The 26,889-nt window shown below is 50.3% G+C and overlaps 1 protein-coding gene across 3 annotated transcripts in view; it reads right to left on the bottom strand.

The window, feature by feature from the left end:
• The window catches only part of SEC14L1 (SEC14 like lipid binding 1), a 90,180-nt gene that overhangs the window by 8,414 nt on the left and 54,877 nt on the right, over positions 1–26,889 (bottom strand). For all 3 annotated transcript variants that reach the window (XM_086688164.1, XM_086688163.1, XM_086688165.1), the window contains 10 exons: positions 10,954–11,103; positions 10,709–10,840; positions 8,661–8,789; positions 7,638–7,872; positions 6,940–7,049; positions 4,345–4,534; positions 2,793–2,881; positions 1,625–1,695; positions 542–713; positions 77–211 (listed from right to left, as the gene is read on the bottom strand). In XM_086688164.1, coding sequence (XP_086544290.1) covers positions 77–211; positions 542–713; positions 1,625–1,695; positions 2,793–2,881; positions 4,345–4,534; positions 6,940–7,049; positions 7,638–7,872; positions 8,661–8,789; positions 10,709–10,840; positions 10,954–11,103 — 1,413 coding nt within the window. The remainder of the gene's footprint in view (positions 1–76; positions 212–541; positions 714–1,624; positions 1,696–2,792; positions 2,882–4,344; positions 4,535–6,939; positions 7,050–7,637; positions 7,873–8,660; positions 8,790–10,708; positions 10,841–10,953; positions 11,104–26,889) is intronic.

Here is a 26,889-nt window from a genome sequence, read left to right as displayed (position 1 = left end):
ATCTGTACCAACCAACGCCCACCCTCCCTATCCCTGTAAAGCGGCCAAACGTGTAACTACTTGCCTAAATACATACCATGCACTCCCCGCTCAGGAAATCTGGAATAATCTCTTTATCGATGTAATCCAGCAGGCCGCCAGGACCCTGGTAGTCATTTCCTGCGTAAATCAGGAATTTCCTTCTGGTGTTGTCATCGATGAATGGACTAACCTGTAGGTAATGAGAGAAGATCATGCGGTCATCTTTGCTTGGCCGTCCGATTTCCAAAGATTAAAATGACAACGTGACAGTATGGGGGGGGGGGGGGGAGAAGGGGCCGGGGAAGGGAGTCTGATACATGGAAAGTCTGTCCGCGTGACAGAAGGACGCTCGGGAATTCTTTCTTCCCTTCGCCGGTTTGAGAGACTGCGTATCTTTCCACGTTTATTTTGTTATTTCCTAGCCAGCTAAGGCTAAGGGTCAGGGACACACGCACGCGGATGCACGCACGTCCGCCTTCCAAGTGGCTCGTCGTTTCTGCAAAGCGGCGTCCAGACCTACCAGCGTCCAGAGGACGGGAAACACCCTGGGGGCGCGAAGAATGAGGAGGCGACCGAGCGTCTCGGGGTAGTTGGCCTCGACCACCTCTATGATGCGCAGCAAGGCCTTGACGCCGGGTCTCCACAGGTGGCGCATGTTCAGACCCTCCAGGTCCACCAGGCAGGTCCACGAACTGTAAGGGCGTGCAGACGTGTGTCACTCGCCAGACGGCACACTCGCCAACCGCATCCCAAGTGACTGCTACTGTTTTCTCGTTTCGATACTGGGCAACAGCCCTTTACACACATTTCCACGAGTCCACCAGTCTCGAAAAACCAAAGTGTCGCGCACCGTGTTTCTATCTACTCGCGGCAAGCACGCGGGATCGGTGGGGTGGGAGCAATCCCCGAGACGGCAAAGCATCAGCGGCTCATCGACCATCGCAACCTCACCCGGGCACGCATGTGACCCAGCACAACGAGGTGACGTGTCGTGCTTGACCCGCTGCGCGGCCTCTGCTGACCCAACAGGGCACGGGCCTGGCTTTCTAATGTGCGCTGTGGCGAACCACAATAAGCTCTTCTTCCGCAAGGATCTGAGTCCAACGCGGCCTCAGGAGCCGAGACTACGGCAGGGAACAGAAAACCCTCGAAACTCCTTCCTGTCATGGCGGAACTTCCGTTCCAGTTAACCTGCCGTCCCCTTCTGGTGTCAGCCTCTGAACCGCTGCACATTCTCAGAATGGTCTACCAGAACTACAAGTATGGTTTAGAAATGCAGAATAAGTTTTTGCACCCCCGGGGGCTCCCCCCACAAGGACCATGCAGACTAACCAGACAGGCCGACCCACTCAGAGCGAGGTGACAGCAATGCCTCGGGGTTAAAAATGCCAAAACCCAGCACCTGTCCCTCCCAACTAACCGTATTACACGGTTATCCTTCTTCCGCCTTTGAGTACGCTGTAGAAAACAGGCTACTATTTACATTGGGTTCTAAAACCCTAAAAGCGTAACAATCAAACCAGACTTGGGTCCTAAAAGTCAACTAGAAATATTTAACTCGTATTCTCAATAAGCTGGAAGGAAAAACAAAATCAACGTCTACCTGATAGGTCGACCAAAGACTTTTGTGTTTTCCTCACACCGTCTCAGCCCTTCTTCGTTTATGGAGAGAACCTATGTGAAAAAGGGCCACAAAGAACCCACAATTAGTCTAAGCAACACCACCGTGTCAAGCTAGGAACCAAAGGGACAATAACAAAGCCCGTTTTAGGCAAGCGAGTCAACCGACAGAGTCATCGGTTTAGATTTTATGACACGTTCATACACACACAACCTGTGGCTGACAGAGAATCTCTCTCTCCACAGGGGGTGAGCACTGTCCTCTGGGCGAAGGTGACAGCTACGTCCCGTGAGATCGGAGCTAGGTGTCACCGGATGGGCGGGGAGGGCGTGCCCCGCTGACCTGTCTCTGGAATCAGCGCCTCTGGGGTATGGGGGGGGGGGGGGGTGGGGGCGGGTAGCTGCGAGCAGGGGAATGTTCAGCCACACGCAAATCCACGAGGAAGGGCAGTGTGAGAGCGGACTGGAAGCACGGCTGAGGGGACTCTCTGGTCTGGATTCACTTCCCCTGGAGACACAGTCTATCCGCATCTTTATGTGCACGAGTGCGTAGATGCGGCCACGTGCGCGTGCACGTGTAAACGCTCACACGGTGGCGGGGCCGACAGAATACGCGACGAGATGCCAACGACAGATATTCGAAGACAATGGGATCGCGGAGGTGTCTTTTAAAGTTTTCGTTTGTTTTTTAGTTTAAGGACAACACTCTTCTCCCAACTGCCCGCACTGTGGAGGCTGAAGGGGCAGGGGGGAGCCCGGGGTCCAGGGGCGGGAAGGAAGCATTTCTAATCGCTCAGATGGGAGATGCTAACCCCCCTCCCACCCCCTGGTGAGGCCGTGCTGGGGAAAGAATACCATGAAGAGGTCTGACCTGAGTGAGACACATCTCAAAAGGAGGAGGGGGGAGGGAGCAATTCGATGGAAAAAGAGGGCTCAAAACCGGCCCCAAGAAGCCATCCTGAGTGGCCATGGTGATTTTTCGTTCACACTTTCCTGTGAAAAATATCTCTAGAGCTCCTGGGCCCTCTTCTGAAATTCTAAAAACGTACTGAGAGAGTTCCTTTCCTGATTGCAAACGCACTCCACGCTCGCTCTAAGGGGACAGTTGTGAGGGTCGGAAGGGGGCGGCGGCCTCCCCGGGAAGCACTTACGTATCGCAGCAAAGCCTCCTCGCCGAGCGCTCGCACCAAACCCTTGGTGTCCATCTGCCCCAGCCTGAGCACGTAGAGCGGCCGGCCGTCTACGGAGGGGAAGGAAACGCATGATCGGCACCGTTCCTGGCGAGCAGCTGACCGGAGCCTTAACAAGGAGCGTGCTTCCCCGCTCAGAGGCCGCAGCCGGCTGCGTGGGCACAGCAGAGGCCCCCCAGCAGCCGCCCCTCTGCCCGGGACCCGGGGTATCCAGCGGAGCTCAGCCTCCGTCCGGCCCTCCTCTAACCGCCGGTGCCGACCGGGGCTCAGACTCCTCAAGAACAACCAGGGGGTTGAACAGAGCCCACTTTCAACAGCGGGGGGCGAGGGGGGACCTCAGGGTATCCACGCTTCTTCCGTGAGCAGGGAGTATTTTAAATCTTTGATTTTTTTTTAAGGAAGAAAACGTGTTCATTTCATGGGTTACCAAAAAGTTAACGTCTAGATTTCCTAAAAGTCCACTTACCCTTGATTCCCGCCTAGAGAATCAAGATAATTGAGGACTTTCAGGAACTCTTTACTTTCATACCAACCAGCACAGGGCAGCTCTACGTGTTTATAGCCTGGAGGCCTAACATGGAGCCTGAGAGGAACCTCATTCGCTATACAGATGCGCTGTCATCACACGACAGCTACGAGGACGGCATAAAGACCTCAGTGGCCACAGTGGGTCCCGGAATCAACAGATTCTCTAGATTCTAGACCCCTGACACTTGCTGTCTCAGGGGAGCAGGGGAAAGGATAGGGAAGGAATCTGCTCCGGACAAGCACCTGAGACCCGTCTTGTGCCGTCCACGGGGGGCCAGCCCGCTCCTCTGACGGGGCCCAACTTTTCCTTGTGTTTATCACCCTGTGAACTTCATTCACCTCCCAATGGCTCTAGACCTGTTCTACTTAAAACAAAAAGGTCTTTGCGCTCCCAAATCCTGTTGAAGGGAAGGTTTACGAAAAGTGTCTCCCAACGTTTATAAAATACATTAATGTCTTACTACCACGCTTCAGTCTTCGAAGGGTCGGAAAACAGAATAAAGAGATGTTTCCAGTAAAAACTAATAAAGCTGCAATTAATATAGAAAAGCACAAAAGATGACGTCTGGAAAGCAGACACATCAGAGCTATTCCGCTTGGGAAGGGCCTGCTTTGAGGGGGAGGGCGCGCCAGGGCCGCCCCATGCCCTCTCCACGTCTGCGATCCCGTCCTGTCCGCTGCCCAGCTCTGAACCAGGATGCAGCGGGCACACCTCTGGCAACGCTGGCCTTCCCGCAACGCGAAGAAACTTGGCGGCCGAGGGGGGGGCGAGAGTGGAGGGAAGGAAGGGACAGCCCGTGCCTGCGCTCCACAGGGACGCAGGGTGGGGGGAGCTCCCAAGCAGGTGGGGGGGGGGGGTGTGGGGCTGGCCGCGATGAACGGGCGCCCCTTTGCCCAGGCCGGGGGGGGGGGGGCGCGACCACCCACAGGCCCTCTGGACTCCGCGCGAGGCGGCCTCTAAGCGCACCCGGGATGCCCAGCGCACCTTTGTCGTGATGGTGCCAGCCTCCGGCGTAGTAGTCCTGGAGGACCTGGGGGGGGCTCCAGGTATCGAGGATGTAGTCCACCTGGTGCTGCTTCCGCCAAGTCAAAGACTGACACATGATCTCCCTGGCTTTGTCAATGTTGAAGTCCCGGGCACGTAGGAACCGAAGAATGTGCTCGTCCTTTGGAATCTGTGAAGAGAATAAGATGTTTCTAAGCAACGGTAAAAGCTGCTAAGGGAAGAAAACCAAGTGACTAAAGGGGAATGAAACTCTAAAACTCACTTCTCGTCCAGAGCGAGCTGCATTATTGCACTATTTATTTATTTATTTATTTATTTATTTTTTTAACATTTATTTATTTTTGAGACAGAGAGAGACAGAGCATGAACGGGAGAGGGGCAGAGAGAGAGGGAGTCACAGAATCGGAAGCAGGCTCCAGGCTCTGGGCCATCAGCCCAGAGCCCGACACGGGGCTCAAACACACAGACCGCGAGATTGTGACCTGAGCTGAAGTCGGACGCTTAACCGACTGAGCCACCCAGGAGTCCCTATCGCGCTATTTAAAATCAGCCGCTACTTGTCGCTCAAAAAAACAAACATTCAAAAACAATTTTTTTTAAAATCGGCCGTTACTAAAAAACCCCCCTCAAGGCTTTAGAAAATCACTACCGCTAATCTGAGTAATCTTTCCAGAATTCTATTTTAGTGTCAGCAAAGCAGAGCGAAGGCAGAAATAATCTGTTAAACGTCAAATGCTCCGGCCCGCCGGACCGATCCGTGATTGTGATCTGCGTGCACTTCTGCACATGTGTATTACACCCGAACAAAAGTCAGAACGCAAAAGTGTTGTCGGTTTTGGTGGCGGTGGCAGTGTTGCTAACACACAGGGACCTTCTCTGGAGAGTCTGCTATCGGACGAGTCGACTCCTCTGAGGGAAGGATCAGGCCAAGACTGTGTCCGAGTCGTATCTGGCCCAGCCGTCTTCCTCCACGGCCACACGCTCGCTGGTGCACACCGCCGGTCCACGGCGGGTGGCAGGGCAGGGAAGGGGGAGGCTTCCGACTCCCCCACTGCTGGGAGAGTAACTCCAGGCACGGAGATGGCATCGCTGTGACTCAGGAAGGACCAGCATCCCACAGACGTGGTAAAGAACGAGGGTTCTGGGACCAGAGGGCCTGGCCTCAAACCTTCACGCCAGCACTCCCTCGGGGGAAGACCTCGGGCAAGCTACTTCACTGCCCTGTGCCTCAGTTTCCTCGTAGGTACAACAGGGGTGGAAAATACGTCACTGTCTCAGAGGGATCTCGTAAAGATCTCGTAAAGGTCGTGAGAGTGTCTAGCCCGTGGCAAGCTCACGACAAACGACAGCCATCATTACAGCGGCTGTGCTCCCGGTAAGTGCTACCAACAGTCGCGTCAGACATGGAGGTGCTGGTAACCAAGGCTGGCAGAAACCAGCGCGTAGGTGGGCTCCATGCAATGCCCAGCTTCCCTTTACTAAGCGATGCCAGTAACTAGCGGGACATAGCAACGTGCCTGTGTTCACTTCTAGTCCCCTGTTAGCATGAGGCGGGTTAGAAAAACCCGACTCCTTGGGGCGCCTGGGTGTCAGCTCAGGTCACGATCTCGCGGTCTGTGAGTTCGAGCCCCGCGCCGGGCTCTGGGCTGATGGCTCAGAGCCTGGAACCTGCTTCTGATTCTGTGTCTCCCTCTTTCTCTGCCCCTCCCCTGTTCATGCTCTGTCTCTGTCTCAAAAATAAATAAACATTAAAAAAAAATTAAAAAAAAAAAAAAAAAAGAAAAACCCAACTCCTTATAAGGCTAAAATTTTACCAAAAACCTCAAAATCGAAACTCAAACACTTCTAGTCTTAGAACAATCCGTGAATTCCTTCCAAAGCTTCTGAAAATTAAAATGTCAGAATACTCGGAATGTGATATCACTTTATAATTTGACATGTAATTTTTGAAAACCTTTTATTCTTTTTATTGCCGAATTTTTTTTAATGTTATTATTTATTTTTGAGAGACAAAGAGAGAGAGAGAGACAGAGCATGAGAGGGGGAGGGGCAGAGACAGAGAGAGACACAGAATCCGAAACGGGCTCCAGGCTCTGAGCTGTCAGCACAGAGCCCGACGCGGGGCTTGAACCCATGAACCACGACATCATGACCTGAGCCGAAGTCGGACCCTTAACCGACTGAGCCACCCAGGCGCCCCCAAAGATTTTATTCTTAAGTGATCTCTACGCCTAATGTGGGGCTCAAACCCACAACCCTGAGATCATGAGCCACATACTCCACTGACTGAGCCAGCCAGGTGTCCCGATGTGTAGCTGTTTTTAAGTGAGACCCTTCTCTGGTAAACCTAGAAAAATAAACTAATTCTAAATAGAAGGGCATCACAAATTGCCGTCAAGGACTTGGACGCCACACAGAGAAACACAGATCCTGTGACTCTGGGACTGGGAGGGGCTTCCCCAGCTACAGTAATCGGGAACATTTACTCCGAGGAACCACGAACAGAACCATGAACAGGACCCGGAACCATGAACCACGGACAGCACCACCACACATGGGGGGGCCGGTTCTCACTTTGCCCTTGTGGGTTTCCTGGAGCCACTGGCGAAGCCGGATCAGGCAACTCTCCTGCAGCGGGGTCAAGTCCCCCAGGTATCTCTTGATGTAGTCTGCGTCTAGTTTGTCTGGAACAGAAATTACATGACAGCGTTTACAACAAAGAACGCTGGAACTTGAAGGCGTCCAAAGTCGTCCTGCTCAGGAAAGTGCGGTCCTCCAGCCACAGAACTGAAGGATGCCACGGGGACAGCAGGGTCAAGCCGGCCCCCCCTTAGAGACCCTCAGTGATCGTCTGTAAGACCAGATCCCTGGCCAAGCCACAGCTCAACCTACTGACTCAATTACCTTTAGGGCCTAGCACACGGGAAGCATAGAGCATCTGACGACGCTACGATTGCAGTAAAAGGCTTAGTTGCTACCTTTCGTTTGCTAAGTACACCTTCAATTAAAGTAACTGAAAAGCATCTCCCGGTTTCAATAAAAGAACAACTTGATAGAACTCTTCCTGCCCATTAAAAAAAAAAAAAAAAAAAAAATGAAACTTTTCTTCGTTCTAAGAGAAAACTACAATGGGTTACCTAAGCCAGAGGAAAAGGGACAACAACAAAATGATACCTAAAGGTCCTAAGGAGACAAGAACGGGCCGAGGAACCGGAGGGAAAGGACCCCATATGGCCCCCGGTCCTGCTCGTGGGACACCGCATCTTTCCTACCTTCAGGGGTCCCCGCCGCCGGCTCGGGCGGCCCGCTGGGGCTGCTGAGGGCCTCGCCGCCCAGCCCCTCCGCCTGGGCAGCATCCGAGACGACAGCAGCCGAGGACGCCGCCTGTTTCTTGCAGGACGAGGTCGTCTCTGAAGAGGAAGCTATGGGAGGCGGAGTCCAACGGGGCACGAACGTGATGCCTTCTTCTTCCAGCTGACGAAGATAGTATTCAATGATTTCTTTCCCCTTGAAAATAAAACCGATTTGATGGTTAGTATGTGATCCACATTCAAATTATTCGCCCCTCCCCCAGATTTTTAAGACACTAACAAAAACCAAAGAGCCGCAGAAGAAATCTATAAAAGCAAAAGCCAAATGCCTCTGTGTCTGGGTTTTTCATAATGATTTTATTTCCTCTTCTCCAAAGGTCCAGGAAGTAATTTCTAAAGAGACGGGGTTTTTTTAACGACTGACTAAAAGCACCCATGTATCACCCTTGTACTCAATCTGTGCTTTGTGTCTCGACCCAAGTTCTTTCCAACACCCTGAAAAAATAAAGCAAGCCTTCACATAACACTCATGATCTCACACGGACACTCTCAAAACCAAAATCCCACAGCAGCGCTGAGCAACGGCACGAGAACGAGACGGAAAGTTTTCCACGCAAGGTGAACCTAAGAACCCGAGGCCCGGGGGCCCCCGGGGATCCCCGACAAGCGCTCCCCCTGCCCACAGACACGTCCGCTCCCGCCTCGCCCGCCCACCCCAATCTGCCAACGATTCTGGGCAGAGGGCACAGCGGCCACTGGCCGCACCTTCCTTCTACGTCACTGGCAACAGCAATATCTGAACTCCCACCCAACCCTCCTCCTCCCTAGAACGCAAGACTTGGGGGAGAGTCCAATCATTTCCACGTCGTGAAACGGCCAGGACCCCCGACTGGCCCGTTTCCAGCCTTCTGAAAACACTGCCAGCCTCGAGCACCTCAGAGGCTCCTGCCTCCCCTTTTCCATAAAATCCCAAGCTGGACTCACTTTTTTTATGTTGCTGGTGTACTGTTTCATTGCAATTTTTTCCACTGTACTTTCGAAACCAAAGAAAGATTTAATATCTAAACTTGCAGACTGTTCAAAACAGGTCCAATCTTCATTTTCAGGGTGAACCTGCAGACAAATGAGAAATCGTTCCCATTAACTACGCTGATGAGTGACGGTATCATCTGTCGGCTTCTCCATCAACTAGTAACCAAAAGAAAACACTTACTCTACCAGTAACGTTACGGTCATGAAAGCAGCAGATGGAAAATTTACACAGGGAGGCTCAAAATCATAAAAAGACCTAAATATTTGTAAAATATTCTAGAAAAAAAAAAATCGAAAAACGCCTGTTAAAAGGAGAGCTCCGCTTTCATTGGTGGTTCATTCATTCACCGTATTTCCTGAGCAGGGTTCTCCATCGTAGACAAAACGACGGTCTCTGCCTGATGCAGCTTATGGTCTGGAGGGGGAGACAGCCAATTAGCCATGAACATAAAGAGGTAAGAAACTGAAGACAAGCGCTAAGGGAAAAAGGAAAAGCTGGAGCAGGTGAATGAACTGGGGGGCGGGCAGCAGAATTGAACAGGGTGCTCAGGCTGGCTTCATCCAGAAGGGCAGATGTGAGCACAGACGGAAGGTGAGGGCGGGAGTCCAGCAGAGATCCGGGGGCACAGCGCCCCCGGCAGAGGGCGCACTTGGAGCAGAGGTCCTTAGGGGAAGCAGCCTTCGCCATCCGGGAACAGCAGGGGCGTAGGCTTGTGCACAAAGACAGCAGGACAGCAGATGTGTGAGGACGAGAAAATGAGGGGCCCTGTAAGCCACTGGGAGGCCTCTGGGCTTTTCTGTGTGAAATGCAGGAAGGCTGCAGAAAGTATGATACGATCTGACATACTTTATTTATTTATTTAAAGTTTTTAATGTTTATTTATTTTTGAGAGAGAGAAAGAGCAGGGGAGGGGCAGAGAGAGAAGGAGACACAGAATCCGAAGCAGGCTCCAGGCTCTGAGCTGTCAGCACAGAGCCCAATGCGGGCTCAAACCCACGGGCCGTGAGATCCGTGACCTGAACCGAAGTTGGATGCTTCACGGACGGAGCCACCCAGGCGCCCCTGATCTGACATACTTTAAATGGATCACTTGGGATTCAGCGCTAAGGATACGTTGTAGAAGGGTGAGGAAGAAGCAGAGAGACCCTATTAGATTATTCTGATAATCTGGTGGCAAGTTAGTGATGAAGAACAGCAGATCAGCCTGATACAGAGGTACCCATCACAGGCAAGCCCCGCTTTCCCGAAGTCTGCATTCCGCCCCATCGCTTCTACCAAAGACTGACATTCGTGCCTGTTTTGGCTAACCAAAAGAAATCTAAAGAGGATTTCCTCGTTTAGGAAAATGGCTGAACGTGAAAACAGCATTCACCGTTTGTTTTGCAAAAGCCATTGCGGAGGCAGCTCGTACCCCAAGCGTCAAGGATGGCACCACGCCCCCCGCCCCGCCTCCGGAAGCCTCGAGACTCCAGAGCTTAGAACAGCGTCTGTGGGCCCCTGGGCTTTATCTCCATTTATTCTGTGCGCCTGTTAGCAAGACGGGTCCTGGGGCACCAGAAGCCCCTAAACAAGCTATGTTTTGCTTTGCATACGGGAATGCTAAAAAATCTTCCCATATACACTCATAACTGCTGCTTTGCTTTGCCCGTGTTCAGCGTACGAAAGGCTTCACGGGAATACTCTACTTTGAGAGAGCGGAGGAAAACTGTTCTCTTGGGACCTTCCCGTGTAGTTCTGAAGTGTTAGAGTGGCGCCGGAAAGGAAGGGACATGGGAAGGTCACAAGGCGACCCTGACTGCTACAACCACGTGACCCATTCTGCAGTAAACCGCAGCTGCCACCCGCTGACCCCACGCGTCAGAAGCGAGGGACGGTATCTGAAGAACACAAGGCGGTGTGCCGTTTAGCGCGATGGCCACGCGGGTCCCAGAAGCACAGGCCGGCCCCAGCCTGCGTCCCCTGCCCTCCCCGCCCCACCCCCGCGAGCGCGGTTACTCACAGTGTAGCAGCAATGTTCGTGGATGATGACCCGGTTGGAGAACGTTTCGTTATGGGCCTCGATGTGCAAAGTACGTTCCCGAGAATTCAGTGAGTTTTTTTGGACAAAATAAACATAATCGACTCCTGCAATCTTTAAAAAAAAAAAAAGGAGAAAACGGACTTATTACTGACACCAAGTGCAACAGAAGCCGCGAGCGTTAAGTTCGTCTGGCAGGGGGACGGCCCAAATGTCCCCGTGGGTACCTTTTTCAGCAGCCTTGGTGCGTCTATGTCCAGCTTGCAGCGCCGTTCTATAATGTGAACGGCCCCGTCTTCGCTCTTGAACTCGTTCACGGTGTCACTGTCCACAAACATCGGGATCAAAGGACACGTAGGGAACCTCCTTTCGTAGGCCTGGGGATAAATTGTTTTAAAAAAAGGAATTGAACAGAGATGCGACCCGACAGCCCATCACTGAGATTCTCCCAGGAATAAAAGCATCTCCCGGGGCGCCTGGGTGGCTCGGTCAGTGAAGCGGCCGACTCTTGATCTCAGCTCAGGTCTCGATCACAGGGTAGGGAGTTCAAGCCCCGCATCGGGCTCCACTCTGGGCGCGAAGCTTACTTCAAAAAAAAAACAAACACGGCATCTCCTGATACACGTCCATGCGTCACCACAGAGCTGCCTTTGTCTTTACATCATAAGCTTTCGTTAAAAAAGAAAAAGACATTCTGTGTTCATGGACTGGGAGACTCAGGGCAGTAAAGACGTCAATCCTTCCCACGTGGCTACAGAGGTTTAACACAACTCCTATCGAAATCCCGGCAGGGCTCGTCTTTGTCTAAGCTACAGACAAGATTATTTTAAAATTTATATGGAGGGGCGCCTGGGCGGCTCAGTCGGTCGAACATCCAACTCGATCACGGCTCAGGTCACAATCTCACGGTTCATGAGTTAGAGCCCTGCGTCCGGCTCTCTGCTGACAGTGCGGACCCTGCTCGAGAGTCTCTCTCTCCCTCTCACCCTGCCCCTCCCCAGCTTGCACTCTCAAAATGAATAAACTTAAAAAAAAAATAAAGTTTATACGGAAAGGCAGGAGAACTAAACCGGCTAAAACAATTCTCAACAAAAAAAAGACTAAACTGGGAGGAATCACTCCAAGTGGTGTGGGATCGGTGCCTACTGCGCAGCCACGGTGACCCAGGCCTGCGCGGCTGGAGGTGGAAGGGACACAGAAGTCACAGGGCAGACAGCCGTACATCGACCCACACAAATACGCCCAAGTGATTTTCGACAGAGGGGCAGGAGCAATTCAACGGAAGAAGGACGGCCTTTCTGTCCAACAAATCTGACTGGAGGCCTTGCACACCAACAGGAAAGAACTAAAAAAAAGGACCTCAACCTGAACCCCACACCGTATGTACAAATTAGCTCAAAACGGACCATGGACTCAAACGTGTTTGTAACCTGCTTGAAATGACAACTGCAGAAACGCAGAACAGATCGGCGGTTGCCAGGGGCGGTGGGGGGGGGGGGGGAGTGGGTGCAGCCGTCAAGGCACTCGGAGAATGTTCAGTATCTTCGCTGCATCCACGGCGATATTCCGGTTGTGACGACGGACCACAGTCTCCCTAAATGTTACGGGGGGCGGGGAGGAACGGGTAAGGAACACAGGGGAAGCCCCGGTGTCATTCCTGGTGAATAACAGGGTATCAACATATCGTGACTCTTCAATTATCGCAAACTACGAAACTTAAAGCATGAAAAAAAGCTTCACTCCCTGTATAATTCATCCAAACTTTTCGACAATGCACTCAGGCGCCCGATTTAGTTTACGGCGTAGCGAGTGTGTGGTGATCTGTGAAGACAGCTTTGCTGACGACCTGACTATTGAATTTACGCTAAAACCGAAGCCACCCGGCGGCTCGTGGGGCTGCAGGAACAGGAAACCGAGGCGGCCGGATGACAAGTGTCTGGGCTCTAAGAAGAAGCATGAAAAAGCAGCCCGGGGCTGGGCCCAGCACCTCGGTGACGTGATGTTCCTATTAAAGTGACAAATGCCACTCCTCCGCCAGCTGTCCTAAAAATGGGGGGGGGGGGCTGACTTCCCGCCTTAAGTTAATCACAACCACACACAGATTTGAGGAGAAATGTATGCTGTTGACAAGATGAATGACAACCTCAAAGTGGCACCGACCACTGCGATGTGACCTCCGACAAGGGGCGAGGCGTTCCGGCGCACGGCCAGACTAACACGCTGCCTTCCGTGGAGCAGTTTCCTGAAGCTGCCCGTGGACAGACCTGATGTCTGAACAGAAGTAATACTCAGCTCGCAGGAGCTGCACTGAACCCCCCCATAAAGCACCAGAGCAACCTATTTCTTATTTTTTGTATTTACAATTTTTTTTGTATTTGTTTTTTAGAGAGAGAGGGAGGGAGGAGCAGAGAGAGAGGGGGACAGAGGATCCGAAGCGGACCCTGTCCTGACATCAGCGAGCCCGATGCGGGGCCTGAACTCATGGACCCTGAGACCCATGACCTGAACCGAAGTCGGGACGCCCCTACCAGAGCGACCTATTAATCCCTCCACCCGGTTTTCACTACTCTCACTCTAAGTATCCTCGATAATCTGGTACATATCTCCTCTCCTCTCCATAACATTACAGGGCTACACCAGTCTGCAAATTTCCGGCTGTGCTCCTGCTGTCTATGTAAGATACCACGCGAGGCAATATGGGAGGCAGTGGAAAATGAAGCAGACAGTTCAGGAAAGGGAGTCAGGGTCATACACGAGTGTGTCCTAAGAATAAGCAAGTGCCATAGAGGTGTCAGGAGAAAGAGAACACCCTGAGCTTTGGAGAGAGGGGTGGTGTAGGAAGGCTTCATGGAAGAGGGGGCATTTACACTGGGCCTCAAGGCACACGACTGTTTATAGTCATCGAGGAGGGGAGAGATTTCTAGGAAAGAGAACCCAGGAGCGTGGCCTCAAGGGAATGCCGCAGGGCGAGCAGGGACCGAAAGCCAGTGGAGAAGGGAACGGTGGCCTGCAGTGACACTTGTGACAAGGCCTGTCCCTGCTGAGCACAGCCCACGTGGCCACACCAAACCCAACGGAAGGCCTGGCTCTCCTGGAGTTGACCTATGTCACGGGGCGATGGAGAAGGAGGGAAGTCTACCTTGTGACCAGAGTCGCCCTTTCAGAAAATCAAGGACAGTCATGCACAGGGCGGTCTGGGAGGCAAAACTTACGTGGTGACCAATTATAACTGCTTTTTAAAAAGTCTTTACTTTGGGGTTGAAAACATATCCTTCCTATCTGCCTACTCCCCCCTCCTCTCAAATATATTCTGCATCCCATTACTGCTATAATCTTGACAAATCACACAGCATTCGTCTCTTAATGCATTTGAAATCAACAACATGGAAGGAGTTTATCGAACTGCTCAGACCATACCACACAGAAGTCTCTGGGAGGCCCTAAAATACGCCCGTATTGAGTACTGCACACGGGAATAACTCTAGAAAAAAAAAAAATTTGCTATCATTTGTTCTACAGACACTGAAAACCATCTAAACTGAGTTTTAAATTTTAATACATTACAAAAAAAAAAAAAAACAACCCTGGCTTTGTATACTCCAGCGCTATGACATATCAAAAAATTGAAATACAAGGATTCAAACAAAAAGATTCTTTTTAAGTTACATACGGGGTAGAGTAGGCACTCGCCAAGAAATACCCGAAGCCGGGATCTCTCCTATCAAAGGACCTATGAGATCATTTTCAAAATGCCCACAACAGCCTCTAAATTCTTGCAACAGAGTGGTCAGCACAGGGCATTACCCACACAGCCCAGTCTTCAATTTAAGACACAGCACAAACTCTCCATTCCCCGTAAAATCATCCATCCGTGTAGACACCTGTTTTCACAGAGACTCGCTTTTACTTTGGCCAGATGGCCTTAGGCGTGACAGTGCTAATGCACCACCCACCCGGGAAATCGGTATACTCCTCTGCAAAGCTGTCTGTGCGGAAGGTTCCTAGCGAGCTTCTCCCTGCTTCCCTGCGCGCCCCGGTCACCACCTGCCCCCCGTCCCCAGGCGCACCACTCAGCCACGGGGCAGGGGCCAGTCCATGTGTCTTCGCATCGCCTAAAACAAAGTCAGTGTTCAATAAACATTTTTTGAATTATGGAATAAAACCTTGCTAGATAGGGGCGCCTGGGTGGCTCAGTCGGTCACGTGTCCGACTTCGGCACAGGTCATGATCTCAGGTTTCGTGAGTTCAAGCCCCGCGTCGGGCTCTGTGCGGAGCTGATTTCAGATCCTCTGTCTCCCTCTCTCTCTCTGCCCCTCCCCTGTTCGTGTGTGCTCGGGCTCTCTCTCTCTCAAAAATAAACATTAAAAAACATACAAACAAACAAAAAACCTTACTAGATAAAGCAACAAACCCAGCTCTTTTTCTCTGTGCTCACTTACCTGGGCCAATCTTTCGGAGATATATAAGGCTCAGGAATTCTGCATACTGTTGGCAGAAAAGCCTAACTTTCTAGAGGGTTATAGAGAAGGAAGATCGCAAAACGGTGACAAAACTTTAGTCTCTGAAACTGCTTACGGGTACCAGACCCCAGTTTTTCAGCACAAACTACAATCTACAAACTTGCTGCAGCCTCTGAAAAACAGAAGCATTCCAATCTTATTAGAAACATTTATGCACATTCTAGTTTTGCCCACAGGAAGGGCCTAGAAGCAATGACACCTCAGCAGCAACAAAAAACTTGGCATCTAGAGCTCGGTTTCTAAATACCACTCAGGACTAGAGAAGAAGGCATGCACTGTCAAGAAATGACTGATTACAAGTCTGAAGGGAAAGGTCAAGGTGAATCTGAAGTACTTAGCAGAAATAAGGATGTGCTCAGTGACTGAGGGGGGGGCATGTCAAAAGGACACAGGAACCAGCCTGAAGGGGTTCCACTCCCCCGTTCTGAGATCACTTGAGCACCAGAAAGAGAAAAGCTAGTGATACTCAAGAGAAATGGGCGGGGGAGGAAATCTTACAGACAAATGTCACCTAATAACCACAGGAGCAAACAACACAATCAGAAAACCACAATTCTGCAACCACCAATTTATAACTGGTTCAGGCAAGGATCGACACAGGGCACTACTGAAAGGCTGGAAGAGACAGCACGGTCTCCAAGATCACCCTGCAGGTTGTCAGTTACAAAGGGACAGATGATGGAAAGCTGTCCCTTTATAATGGAAAGATCTAGCAGATACCAGCTCCGGCCAAGGATTTAACTCAGGACCAAGCACGGGACAACCTGCCGAGCTGCTGTGACACAACGGAAGCACGCACGACCTCTGCAGACCTCACAACAGAAAGGCAGGAAATCATCAAGACAAGTCCAAGTTACGGGGCACTGCACAAAAGCACCGGCCTGGACTCTTAAAAAATGAGAAAGGCCACTGTCTTGAAAGATGCACAGAAAAAGCCGAGAACTATCTAGCATGAAGGCAATTAAAGAGACAGGACTACCAAAGGCTATGCTGCATTGGCTCTTTGGAATAAAAATAGCTCTAGAGAATATTTAAGGACATGTGCCCATGCATCACACACTAAATACTATCATTCTGTCCGTGTGAAATTTGGCGGGTGTGATAACGATGACCGTTAAGCAGCGTTTCTATTCTGAGGCAATAATGCTTTAGTACTTAGGGCAAGTGTAATGATACACACAGCTTCTTTCAAATGGTTCTGCAAGACTCAGGCTGTGAGTGTGTGCATGCGTGTGTGTGTGTGTGTGTGTGTGTGTAAGAGATAAAGCGAATGTATTAATTTATCTAAGTGGAAACGTAGACACGTATTTGCTACACTTCATCAACTTCTTTAATAATGGAAATTTCTCAAAGTAAAAAACTGGGGACACTAGCAACAGGGGAAGGTCACTTCGGGGGGAAGGGCAATATGGAGACCAACAGTGCTTTTGCACGGAACTGAGTACGACCTTGTCACATCTTACCCAGCGTGAGGTTTGGCCCAGCTCCAGCCCGAGGTGGAAGGCCAGGTGAGAGGTCCCCCGGGGCCCTGCGCCTCGGCACGGGGGCCTCCGGCCCGGCCCAGCCACCGTGGCTCTGAGGGGACGCGGGCCCAGAGAGCTCCAGCTGCCGGCTCTTCACGAGAAGGCAGCGGTCTGGATTTCTGTGTGCCGCTTCCCCATTCTGAAGGCTTAGTTCGTGCCCACGGGCCCACGTCCGCAGGCCTTCGAGTCTCCTCCCTGCACCTATCTCTCCAGAACTGGGCAGGAACCCAGGCTTCAGTTCTCTCCGGGTTCAAATCACCGCCTCGGGAGAGCCACAGGAATTTCCCTCCGTCTTAGTTTTCACGAACTATCTGCAATATTATGATGTCACTTCCTAATCACACTCGGCATGTATCAACCACAAAAATCAAGAAAGGCCTGAACAGAATTAAATTTTCCAGAAGGCGTTTTTCCAGCGCGAGAGAAATGTTCTTCGATGTCCTCTCTTAAAAGGAAAAGCTACTTTCGCAAGAGACCAAGAGACGTTGACTATTATAATCATTGGCTCACTTGTTTTGTTTCACACAGCCATTGTTTCAATAATAAAAACAAAAGCAGGGCCTTACCCATTTGCCCCAGGGAGGAAAGCTGCCTGCTGGGTAACTCGGCTTCCCCCCACCTTCCTACACCCACTCTTCCTCTTTCAAAAGGGATTTCTGAGCCTGTAATTCGGGAGCTTGGCAACAGCACTTTCAGTCTTTAACCAAACTTTGAATGCAATTTTGAGATATTAAAAGCTTGTACTGTGCTAAATAAAACCATATTTTAGTGAAGACATTTCAACTTGAGAGGTAACGAGCTTAACAGCGCATTCTGCCAGGAAAACCCATTTAAAAGAAATTCCATTTAAAGAATCTACCTTCAGATTGAACTAGGTTCACACACAGCCAGCGAACTAAACCAGCCGCTTCCGTACGAGTTGGACATCCTATGGCACTGGACGTGACCCTCAAACGCACTTAGACGCAGAGCTGGTTTTACCCCGGAAAGACTCCAGAAGTGGAAAAATCCTAAATACGGCGGGAGTCTCTCAGAAGTTGCCAGTGCTCGAAGAGGCAAATATAAAACGCATCGGGGAGACGTGGGAAACTGACCCAAGTCCCTCAGAGTCGGTTCTCCGTAAGTCGCCGACTTGGCAGACATGACAGCCACATACAGAGGGCCTGCCGTATAAGCCACCGTGTTGAGATCTAGACAACGTGACTGTGGAAGACACAGGGACGGGGCTTCTTCAGAAGCAAGACACAGACACACGTACCGTCCACAGCGAAGAAAAGACAGGGAGGAGGTCACGGACAGCAACGCACCGTGCTGACAATAAAAAACTGCTTCAGACGGGGGGGGGGGGGGGGGGGGGGGGGGGGGCATGGCTCCAGGATGGGTGGTGAGAGCGCGTGTGCAGAAGGGAACGTTCCCAATGGGGGGCCACGGGAGCGACAGCACAAGGGAGGAAACACTCCGTGGACACGCTCCGGAGCAGCCGTTCAGACCCGCGGACACCGCGTCACCTGCCTCAGAAGTGGCTCAGGCACAGGAGTCGCGCCGCGAAGAGCTTCGGGCACCTGGTCTGTTGCTGAGACTCCAAAGCATACAAACAGCTCGGCTAAGTGAAGGCGTGAAGAGGGTCAACGGCCCGAGGAACCTGGGGGCCCCCCCGACACTGCATGTGGTCGCAACTCAAGTCCTTGATGGGCTCTTGAATCCCGCCTCCGCTATTATAAGACAGGTGGACTTCTATTTAGCCCACTAGTAAGGCGAGGTTCCGAATCACGTGCTACTTACTTGTGAATAAATGTGTTCATTCTTTTTTTACTTTTTTTAAGTTTATTGATTTTTGAGAGAGAGAGAGAGAGACAGTGTGGGTGGGGGAGGGGCAGACAGAGAGAGAGAGGGGGAGAGAGAGAGAGGGGGAGAGAGAGAGAGAGAGAGAGAGAGAGAGAGAGAGAATCCCAGGCAGGCTCTGCACCGTCAGCGTGGAACCCAACGCGGGGCTCGAACCCACGAAACTGAGTGAGCTGAAACCAAGAGTCAGACGCTCAACCGACTGAGCCGCTCAGGCCCACTCAGGCGTCCCTATATATATATATATATATATATATATATATATATATATATATATATATACACATATACGTATATATATATATACGTATATGTATATATATAAATATAAAACAAAATGTTTATAAAAACTTAAATTTTTGAAAATTTGAGTCCTTTCCACGAAAAGTTATAATCCAATCAGTTGTGATACACTTCCATTCATCCAAATTCTTCATGACCAACCCAGTCAGATTAGCGATTTTCAAACGAGTTCAAGGCCATGAGCAGACTAACTGGGGTAACAGGGTACAGACAACTGTCCGGGCCAAGTGCTGAGCTAACACCAAAGTCCCCATCCTCAGTCACCGGCCTTCAGTGGGACCCACAAATCAAGTCACAACAGACTGGACTAGCCCTGGGAAGGTCACACAAGAACACACAAAGATTCTACGGCAGCTAAAAAAAATACGCAAACATCTGACAGGTGCCAAGCCGTCTCCCTCCGGGATCAAACACATCTGAAGTGTAAATGAGGGATTTTGTCTCAGACAACCTCAATTCCAGGGTTCTGAGGACACACTGTCTCTGGGTGACATTTAGTGTGGAGAGGGCGTGAGTCGGGCCCGCGGGGCCGGTAGCTCTAAGGACAGGGCATCATGACCGACGCCAACGGGATCCAGTACAAGAGGCTGGACCCTCTTCTAGGACCTTCTCCGTGGAGCAGAGCGACGATGAGCGAAGACAGGAGCGCAGCCGAAGCGCAGATGGCGGACGTGCGGCTCCCACACCTTGCGCCACATTTTCCCGACTGCACGCACATTCTTCTGACCGTCCCTCGGTCCCACGGCCGCCCTCACAGCCACCACACCGCGGGAGACACCGGCTGTGTTTCCTGGCGACCGAGGAGCCGGCTCGGTGCGCTCCGCCACACCCCCGGGGGAGACAGGCAGGTACTGGGAGGCACTGGGAGGAGCGCAGGTCAGGCCCCGTGTCCCTCGTTCACACGCCTGTGCCGCTGCTCTGGACGGTTCTCAGCACGAAACGGCTGTGTTAAAGGACGGAAAAACTTCGCAATTTCTTCCCCAATCCACCTATTTTCGGTGGGGCCACAGCACACGGACGCGGGACACGGTGCCACTGGGGGCGGCGGGCCTCCCTCAAGCAGAGGGGACCGTGCACGGCGGCCACCTGTGTCCCCTGCCCTGTCACCGGCCTGCAGACGACCAGCAGTGGCAACAGCGGCACAAGCAGAAAGGGCCTGCTGGAAATTACCCACAAGATCAAAGGACTTCACGTGCAAGGAGTTTCAGTTCCAGCGAGGTCGCTACCCTTCCTTATCCATACTACGATATTGGTAAAGAGGGCCCCAAATCACACAGCAGGAGGGTTTTTGCCGACCTCTTCGACAACTCGGGTGAGTGAGACCCAAACCGTGCCTGACTCCGCTCCAAAGGGCAGGGTCCCACACCCCTGAGCGCGAGGTGGGACGGGAGCCCCCTAAACCCAGATGCCTGGCAAAGGTCTCTCCGCGAGAGTAGCGGGAACTGGCCCTCCATGAACTTCTACCTAGTTTAGGATGTTCTACCACAAACGTTTCGACCGTGAGGGTCCCAGCCCAAGTAACCGCGAGTCCTTGACAACAACAGAACACTGAGCCAAGGAGCAGGTGCAGGTGCAGCGGGCGGACTGTAGCAGAATGTGATGGCGCCCGTGACCGCGCCCCTGCCAGTGCTGCCCCCTCCCCCCCCCACCCCCACACCCAGGACAGCAGGACGTCAACCTACACCCACGGCAGCACGCGGCCCGAGCACACTGCTCCCGGCTCCCGGCAGAGAAACGCGAAGTCGCTATCTGACAAGGGCCAGCAGAGTCCCGGGACTCCTCAATGTTTGAACCGCTGCTGTAAGAACCAAACGAGCAAGAAAACAAAGAACTGTCCTTAGAAGAAAAATAATCATCCGTATCTATTTCAAAATTAGCATATGTTCAGGGAGGGGCGGCAGCGCCTGGGAGGCTCAGTGGGTAGACCAAGCGACTCTCGACCTCAAGGACGTGAGTTCAAGTCCCACGCCGGGCACAGAGCTTATCTGGCTCCAGCAAAGCTACCAGGCACAATGGTTTCTAGTTGTTCCTGGTTAAAGACAGACGTGAAACCATTCCTTCTCTCCTTGCGTGTGCAAGCAGCTGTACGGCTACACTCCTGATTCAGTAAGGTCTTCTAGAATACTCTACCTTATGGTACTTGTAATGTATTCCTTCTCGAGAATTTCCGGGCAAGACTACGTGGAAACTTCTGTGAACACAATTTAATAGACCGACACAGAGTTCTCGAGCTTTCAAATGAAATTCCAAGAACCATCTAGCATGCTCGATAAACCAGATCTTCTGCTTTTTAGCCTAGAGTAGAAAGCTAAGGCCCTCACGTGTTCCACGGTATTATGTTTCTGGAAGAGCTGGAGATCGACATCTCAGACACTAGCCTGGGGGTGACTTCAGTTTGTTTACAGTCTTGCAGATAATCGATGAGGACATTTCTGACTGGCTTCTCTGGGAACGTTTGTCCTCAGGCACCGCCACATGGTGCCCTACGTCAGAGGATTCCAAATGTCCCTTCGCAGCACCCTTGACATCTCAGTAACTTTTCCCCGGTGCCCCAATGCCCGAAGAAGGATCGGTTGTTATTAGGTCCAGACAAGCTTGAAAAGCACCTGTGTCCTAATAACTCAGGAGCCATCTGAAACAGTAATACTCTCAAGTCGAGGGAAAATGTGTTTTTGTTCCATTCCTACATGGCCAGTGTCACTTGTGAGGGTGGACGCTTGGGTGCCACCAGGGCTTGGAATCACAGGGGGCGCTTGTGCCTTCGTTTCCTGTTGCCCACGGATTCTTGTGCCGCACTAGCTAATTTTTAGCACAGCAGCCAGCGAAAACGCAGCTCCACAAAGATGCGACGCCATGAAAAGAAACAGTGTGATCCAATCTTGAAACGTGAGCTACCGTGCGCGCGCCAGGAGTTTGCACGACGTCCAAGAAATGTTGACTATCAAGCATGTTTTCTCAAAATGTAAAAAACACCCGACAGCACTGTGGTGCCCTGGGGTGCCTCGGCACAGTGTGGGAACTGCGGCTGCAGGTGCTTTATTTTATTTTTTTTTACATGTTTGTTTATTTTTTGAGAGACACAGACAGAGCCCAAGGGGAGGGGCAGAGAGAGAGGGAGACACAGAATCGGAAGCGGGCTCCAGGCTCCGAGCTCTCAGCACAGAGCCCGAAGCGGGGCTCGAACTCACAGACCGCGAGATCGTGACCTGAGCCGAAGTCGGACGTTCAACCGACTGAGCCACCCAGGCGCCGCCAAGCAAGTGCTTTAAATGTTACTCATTTGTTCATAAGTTCTGCCTGCATAGAGAGGTGGTATTCAAAATCCAAACAAATGAGCTTCAATCCAATGGATCATTCTCTACCATCAAACTTTCTATCAAAAACAAAGGGTCCGGTGTTCTGGTAAGTTTCCAACTTCTGCACAGAGATCCTGGAGAAGCAAAGAGATGGGTGAGCAAAGCTTCTGTTGTAAGTGAAGGGCCAAAAAACAAAGACTTTCAGCTTCACGGGCCAGGTAGTCTCTGTCACAAATACTCAACTCTGCTTTTATAGGACAAAAACAGCCACAGATAATACGCGAACAGATGAGTGCGGCCGTGTTCCCTTAAAACTGTGTTTACAGACACCAAAAACTGAATTTCATATACTTTTCACATGTCATGAAATATTATTCTTTTGAATTTTTCCTAACCATTAAAAAACAAAAACTATGGGGCGCCTGGGTGGCTCAGTCGGTTAAGCGGCCGACTTCAGCTCAGGTCATGATCTCACGGTCCGTGAGTTCGAGCCCCACGTCGGGCTCTGTGCTGACAGCTCAGAGCCTGGAGCCTGTTTCAGATTCTGTGTCTCCCTCTCTCTCTGACCCTCCCCCATTCATGCTCTGTCTCTCTCTGTCTCAAAAATAAATGAACGTTAAAAAATATATATATAGGGGCGCCTGGGTGGCGCAGTCGGTTAAGCGTCCGGCTTCAGCCAGGTCACGATCTCGCGGTCCGTGAGTTCGAGCCCCGCGTCAGGCTCTGGGCTGATGGCTCGGAGCCTTGAGCCTGTTTCCGATTCTGTGTCTCCCTCTCTCTCTGCCCCTCCCCCGTTCATGCTCTGTCTCTCTCTGTCCCAAAAATAAATTAAAAAAAAAAACAAAACGTTGAAAAAATATATATATATAAAAACTAAATATACATATATTCATACATATATATAATCTATACATATTTTTATATATCATCTATATGATCTATATATAAAAACTAAGAGCTGTCTGCAAAGACAGGCAACAGGGCACAGTCTGCCCACCCCTGATCTAAGAGATGAACTCTAACATCCTTAATTGGAATTCCTTATGGAATTCCATTCCTTAATGGAATTAAGGTTCCATTTAATTATTTTCCCACAAAAATTCCAGAGTTCTTGAAAATGCCAATCAGAGGGTGGGTGATGGGTATTGAGGAGGGCACCTTTTGGGATGAGCACTGGGGGTTGTATGGAAACCAATTTGACAATAAACTTCATATATTGAAAAAAAAAAAGAAAATGCCAATCAGTGAAAACTGTGGACAAAAAAACTTTACATAAAATAGAAAGAACTGTGAAGCCATGGATGGTCACTTCATACGTTTTATGTTTATTTACCTGAACCGTTCTCCATGAGAAGGCAGGATTCCAACAAATACACATCTAACTGACATCTGCAAATCTGACTATGTACATTTCACCCAAAAAAGGAGTGGGGAGGAGGGGAAAGGAGAGAATGCATCTGAACGATGAGGAAAACACCCACCATTCCACGCAATGAACAGACGACTCTGGAACTCTGTCATCAAAACCAGCAGCCACTAACCACATGTGGCTAGTTAAAAGGTAAGTAACTTTAAAATTGAGTTCCTCAGCCTCACTGGCCACATTTCAAGTTCAAGAAGTTGCTCTGATATTCTTGGCTGATTTACAAGGAACATTTTGACCTGACAACTACACACCTCTGTCCTAGTTCGTGTCCCTAGAACGTCTGTGGGGACTGCGGTGAGCCCTAAATAATAAGTCTAACGATAAATGTCTTCTCTCCTCGAGACCCAGAGAGTCATTCATACTTCTTGATAAGCTAATTATACTAGTCTGAGTTTCAAATCTGTTTTATTAACTGGGTCTTGTTATTTAAAGCCTTTTGTCCAGACGCAGAATAGAAGGCTGTATCACCTATTTAAAAATTTCTGGGGGCGCCTGGGTGGCTCAGTCGGTTGAGCGTCCGACTTCGGCTCAGGTCATGATCTCGCGATCCGTGGGTTCAAGCCCTGCGTCGGGCTCTGTGCTGACAGCTCGGAGAGCCTGGAGCCTGCTTCGGATTCTGTGTCTCTCCCTCTCTCTCTGTCCCTCCCTCGCTGGCACTCTGTCTCTCTCCCTCTCTCTCTCAAAAATAAATAAACATTAAAAAAAATTTTTTTTTTTTAATTTCTGGCATCGGAGGCAATTTTTCAGAAAACAGGCAGCTTCTGACCGCACACACCAATCACGAAGGTGACTTCGGGTGAACAACAAACAGTTCATTCCTTCCAGGACTGAGGAGGCCCCCCTCCTCTCGGCGCCCCCACCTTCCTGCTCCACCCTCCCCACCCCTGTCGTGGTCTGAGTCCCAGATCCAGTTGCCTTTTCTGCCTAGAATAGAACTTTAGCAACTACTTTTCATCTTCCTTTTTGCTGACAGCCTGAAAAGTAGCCCTTTGTTTTCCAGCCTGCAAGTATTAATCCAGATTTGAAAATAAATTACAGGACCAATAAAAAATAACAACAATAAATCATAGGTTTCCATCTTGATTCTAACAGATCCAAAATCTTAGAAAGGTGCTACGAAATCAGAAAGCGTTCTCTTTTCGGGGCGCCTGGGTAGCTCAGTCGGTGAAGCATCCAACTCTTGATTTCAGCCCAGGTCACGATCTCACGATTCGCAGACTCTGCAAGATGCCTGCTTGGGATTCTCTCCCTCCCCCTCTCTCTGCCCCTTCCCCACTCGTATACCCACACGCTCTCTTTCTCTCTAAAAAATAAATTTCAAGAAAGTTAAAAAAAAAATGTTTGTTATTTTTTTTAAACGCCAATGTCTTCTGCTGCAGTATATATAAATAAACCCACCCAAGGAGACCCTCTTCAGCAATACAATGTGATGAACGATTCATCCGTGCATACATGAATGAATCAAAATAATTATGCTGAATGAAAGAAAACAGGCAAAAAAAAAAAAAAAAAGTACGTGTGGTTCTGTAAAATTCTAGGAAGTACAAACTAATTTACAGTAACCGAAAGCAAATCAGTGGCTCCCTGGCGTTAGGAAAAAAGGAGAAATTACAACGGGACATAAAGAACTTTTGGGGCGATGCCTACATTAATGATCTTAATTACAGCGATGGTTTCAAAGGTAAGAACACATGACAAAACTTACCCGACTACGTAGCTTTAAAATGTAGTTTATTCCTAAGAGACTCTTAAATATGGAGAACAAACAGAGGGTTACTGGAGGGGGTGGTGGGAGGGGGATGGGCTAAATGGGGGAGGGGCACTAAGGAATCTACTCCTGAAATCATTGTTGCGCTGTATGCTAGCTAATTTGGACGTAAATTTTAAATAAATAAATAAATAAATAAATAAATAAATAAATGTATGTATGTATGTATGTACAGTTTATTATTCCTCGTTTATACCTCAGTAAAGCCAAACAACAACAACAGCAACAAATTCATCGAGTTTCAACTGGCAGCCAAGTCAGGAATTCCTAACATCTGCAGCAGTGACCAGTCTGACTGACAAAGGAACTTGATCCACCAGAGCAGGGAAGCGGCAAGGGTATGTGAAAAGGGACGCAGGGTGAAAGGCTCTGTCCCTCCCTGTCCAAGACCGGAAGCAACCAAGGTGTCCTCCGAAAGAGGGATGGATTGGTAGACTGGGGCACGTCCATACGGTGGAGCGTTATCCAGCAACAAAGAGCAATCAGCCATCAACCCCCAAAAATACATGGGAGAAACTTCGATGACTACTGTTTAACGAAAGAAGCCTGTGTGAAAAGGCCACATGTCATAGGATGCCCGCCACATGGCATTCTGGGAACAGAAAACGACAGAACCAGCCGAAAGATGAGCGGCTCCCAGGTACTGGAGGAGAGGAGGGTGGGACAGACAGGGGGAGCACAGAGGGTTCCTGGGCCATGAAACTGCTCCGTGTGATACCTTAACGTGGACACATGATGTTCTGCATCTGTCCAAGCCCACAGGATGTCCAACACCAAGAGTGAATCCTAATGGGGGATGCTAATGAATAATCACGTATTGGGGCGCCTGGGTGGCTCAGTCGGTTAAGCATTCGACTTCGGCTCAGGTCATGATCTCACGGTTTTCGTGAGTTCGAGCCCCGCGTGGGGCTCTGTGCTGACAGCTCGGAGCCTGGAGCCTGCTTCGGATTCTGTGTCTCCCTCTCCTTCTGCCCCTCCCCTGCTCACACCCTGTCTCTCTCGCTCCCAAAAATAAATAAAACATTAAAAAATAAAAAAAAAAAGATCATGTATTAATACTGGCTTATCAGATGAAACACAGCACACAGGCTTTAACGACAGGGGTATCTGGAGACCCTCTGTGTGGTCTCCTCAATCTTCTGAAAACCTAAACAAACTATTCTAAAAAGTAAGACCTATGAAATATAAAAGAACAAAAATCTATCAAGTGTGCTATAAGAAAACAAAAGACAAACTTCTTTTCAGAAGAACCTGGAGAAATTACTCAACAAACATTCACTCCCTTCCCCTGTCCCCGGGCGCTGAGGAGGCAGGGACACAGGACAAGGACCTTGTCAGCACAGGAAATGAGGCTGACAACACTCTACCCCAAGCATCGTCTACTTACTGACCGCTGCGTACGCACCGTAATTGGCTTCACAAAGTCTAATGCACTTACTAGGCAGAATCTTTCTACGAAATGAGTTTCTCTCTACTTAGAAATGA

Source organism: Puma concolor, chromosome E1 (assembly GCF_028749965.1).
Source record: "Puma concolor isolate L17-30 chromosome E1, mPumCon1.1.hap2, whole genome shotgun sequence".
In the NCBI taxonomy this organism is placed as follows: Eukaryota; Metazoa; Chordata; class Mammalia; order Carnivora; family Felidae; genus Puma; species Puma concolor.
The sequence above is the reverse complement of the archived record's forward strand: the minus strand, read 5'-3'. Positions and strand labels throughout refer to the sequence as shown.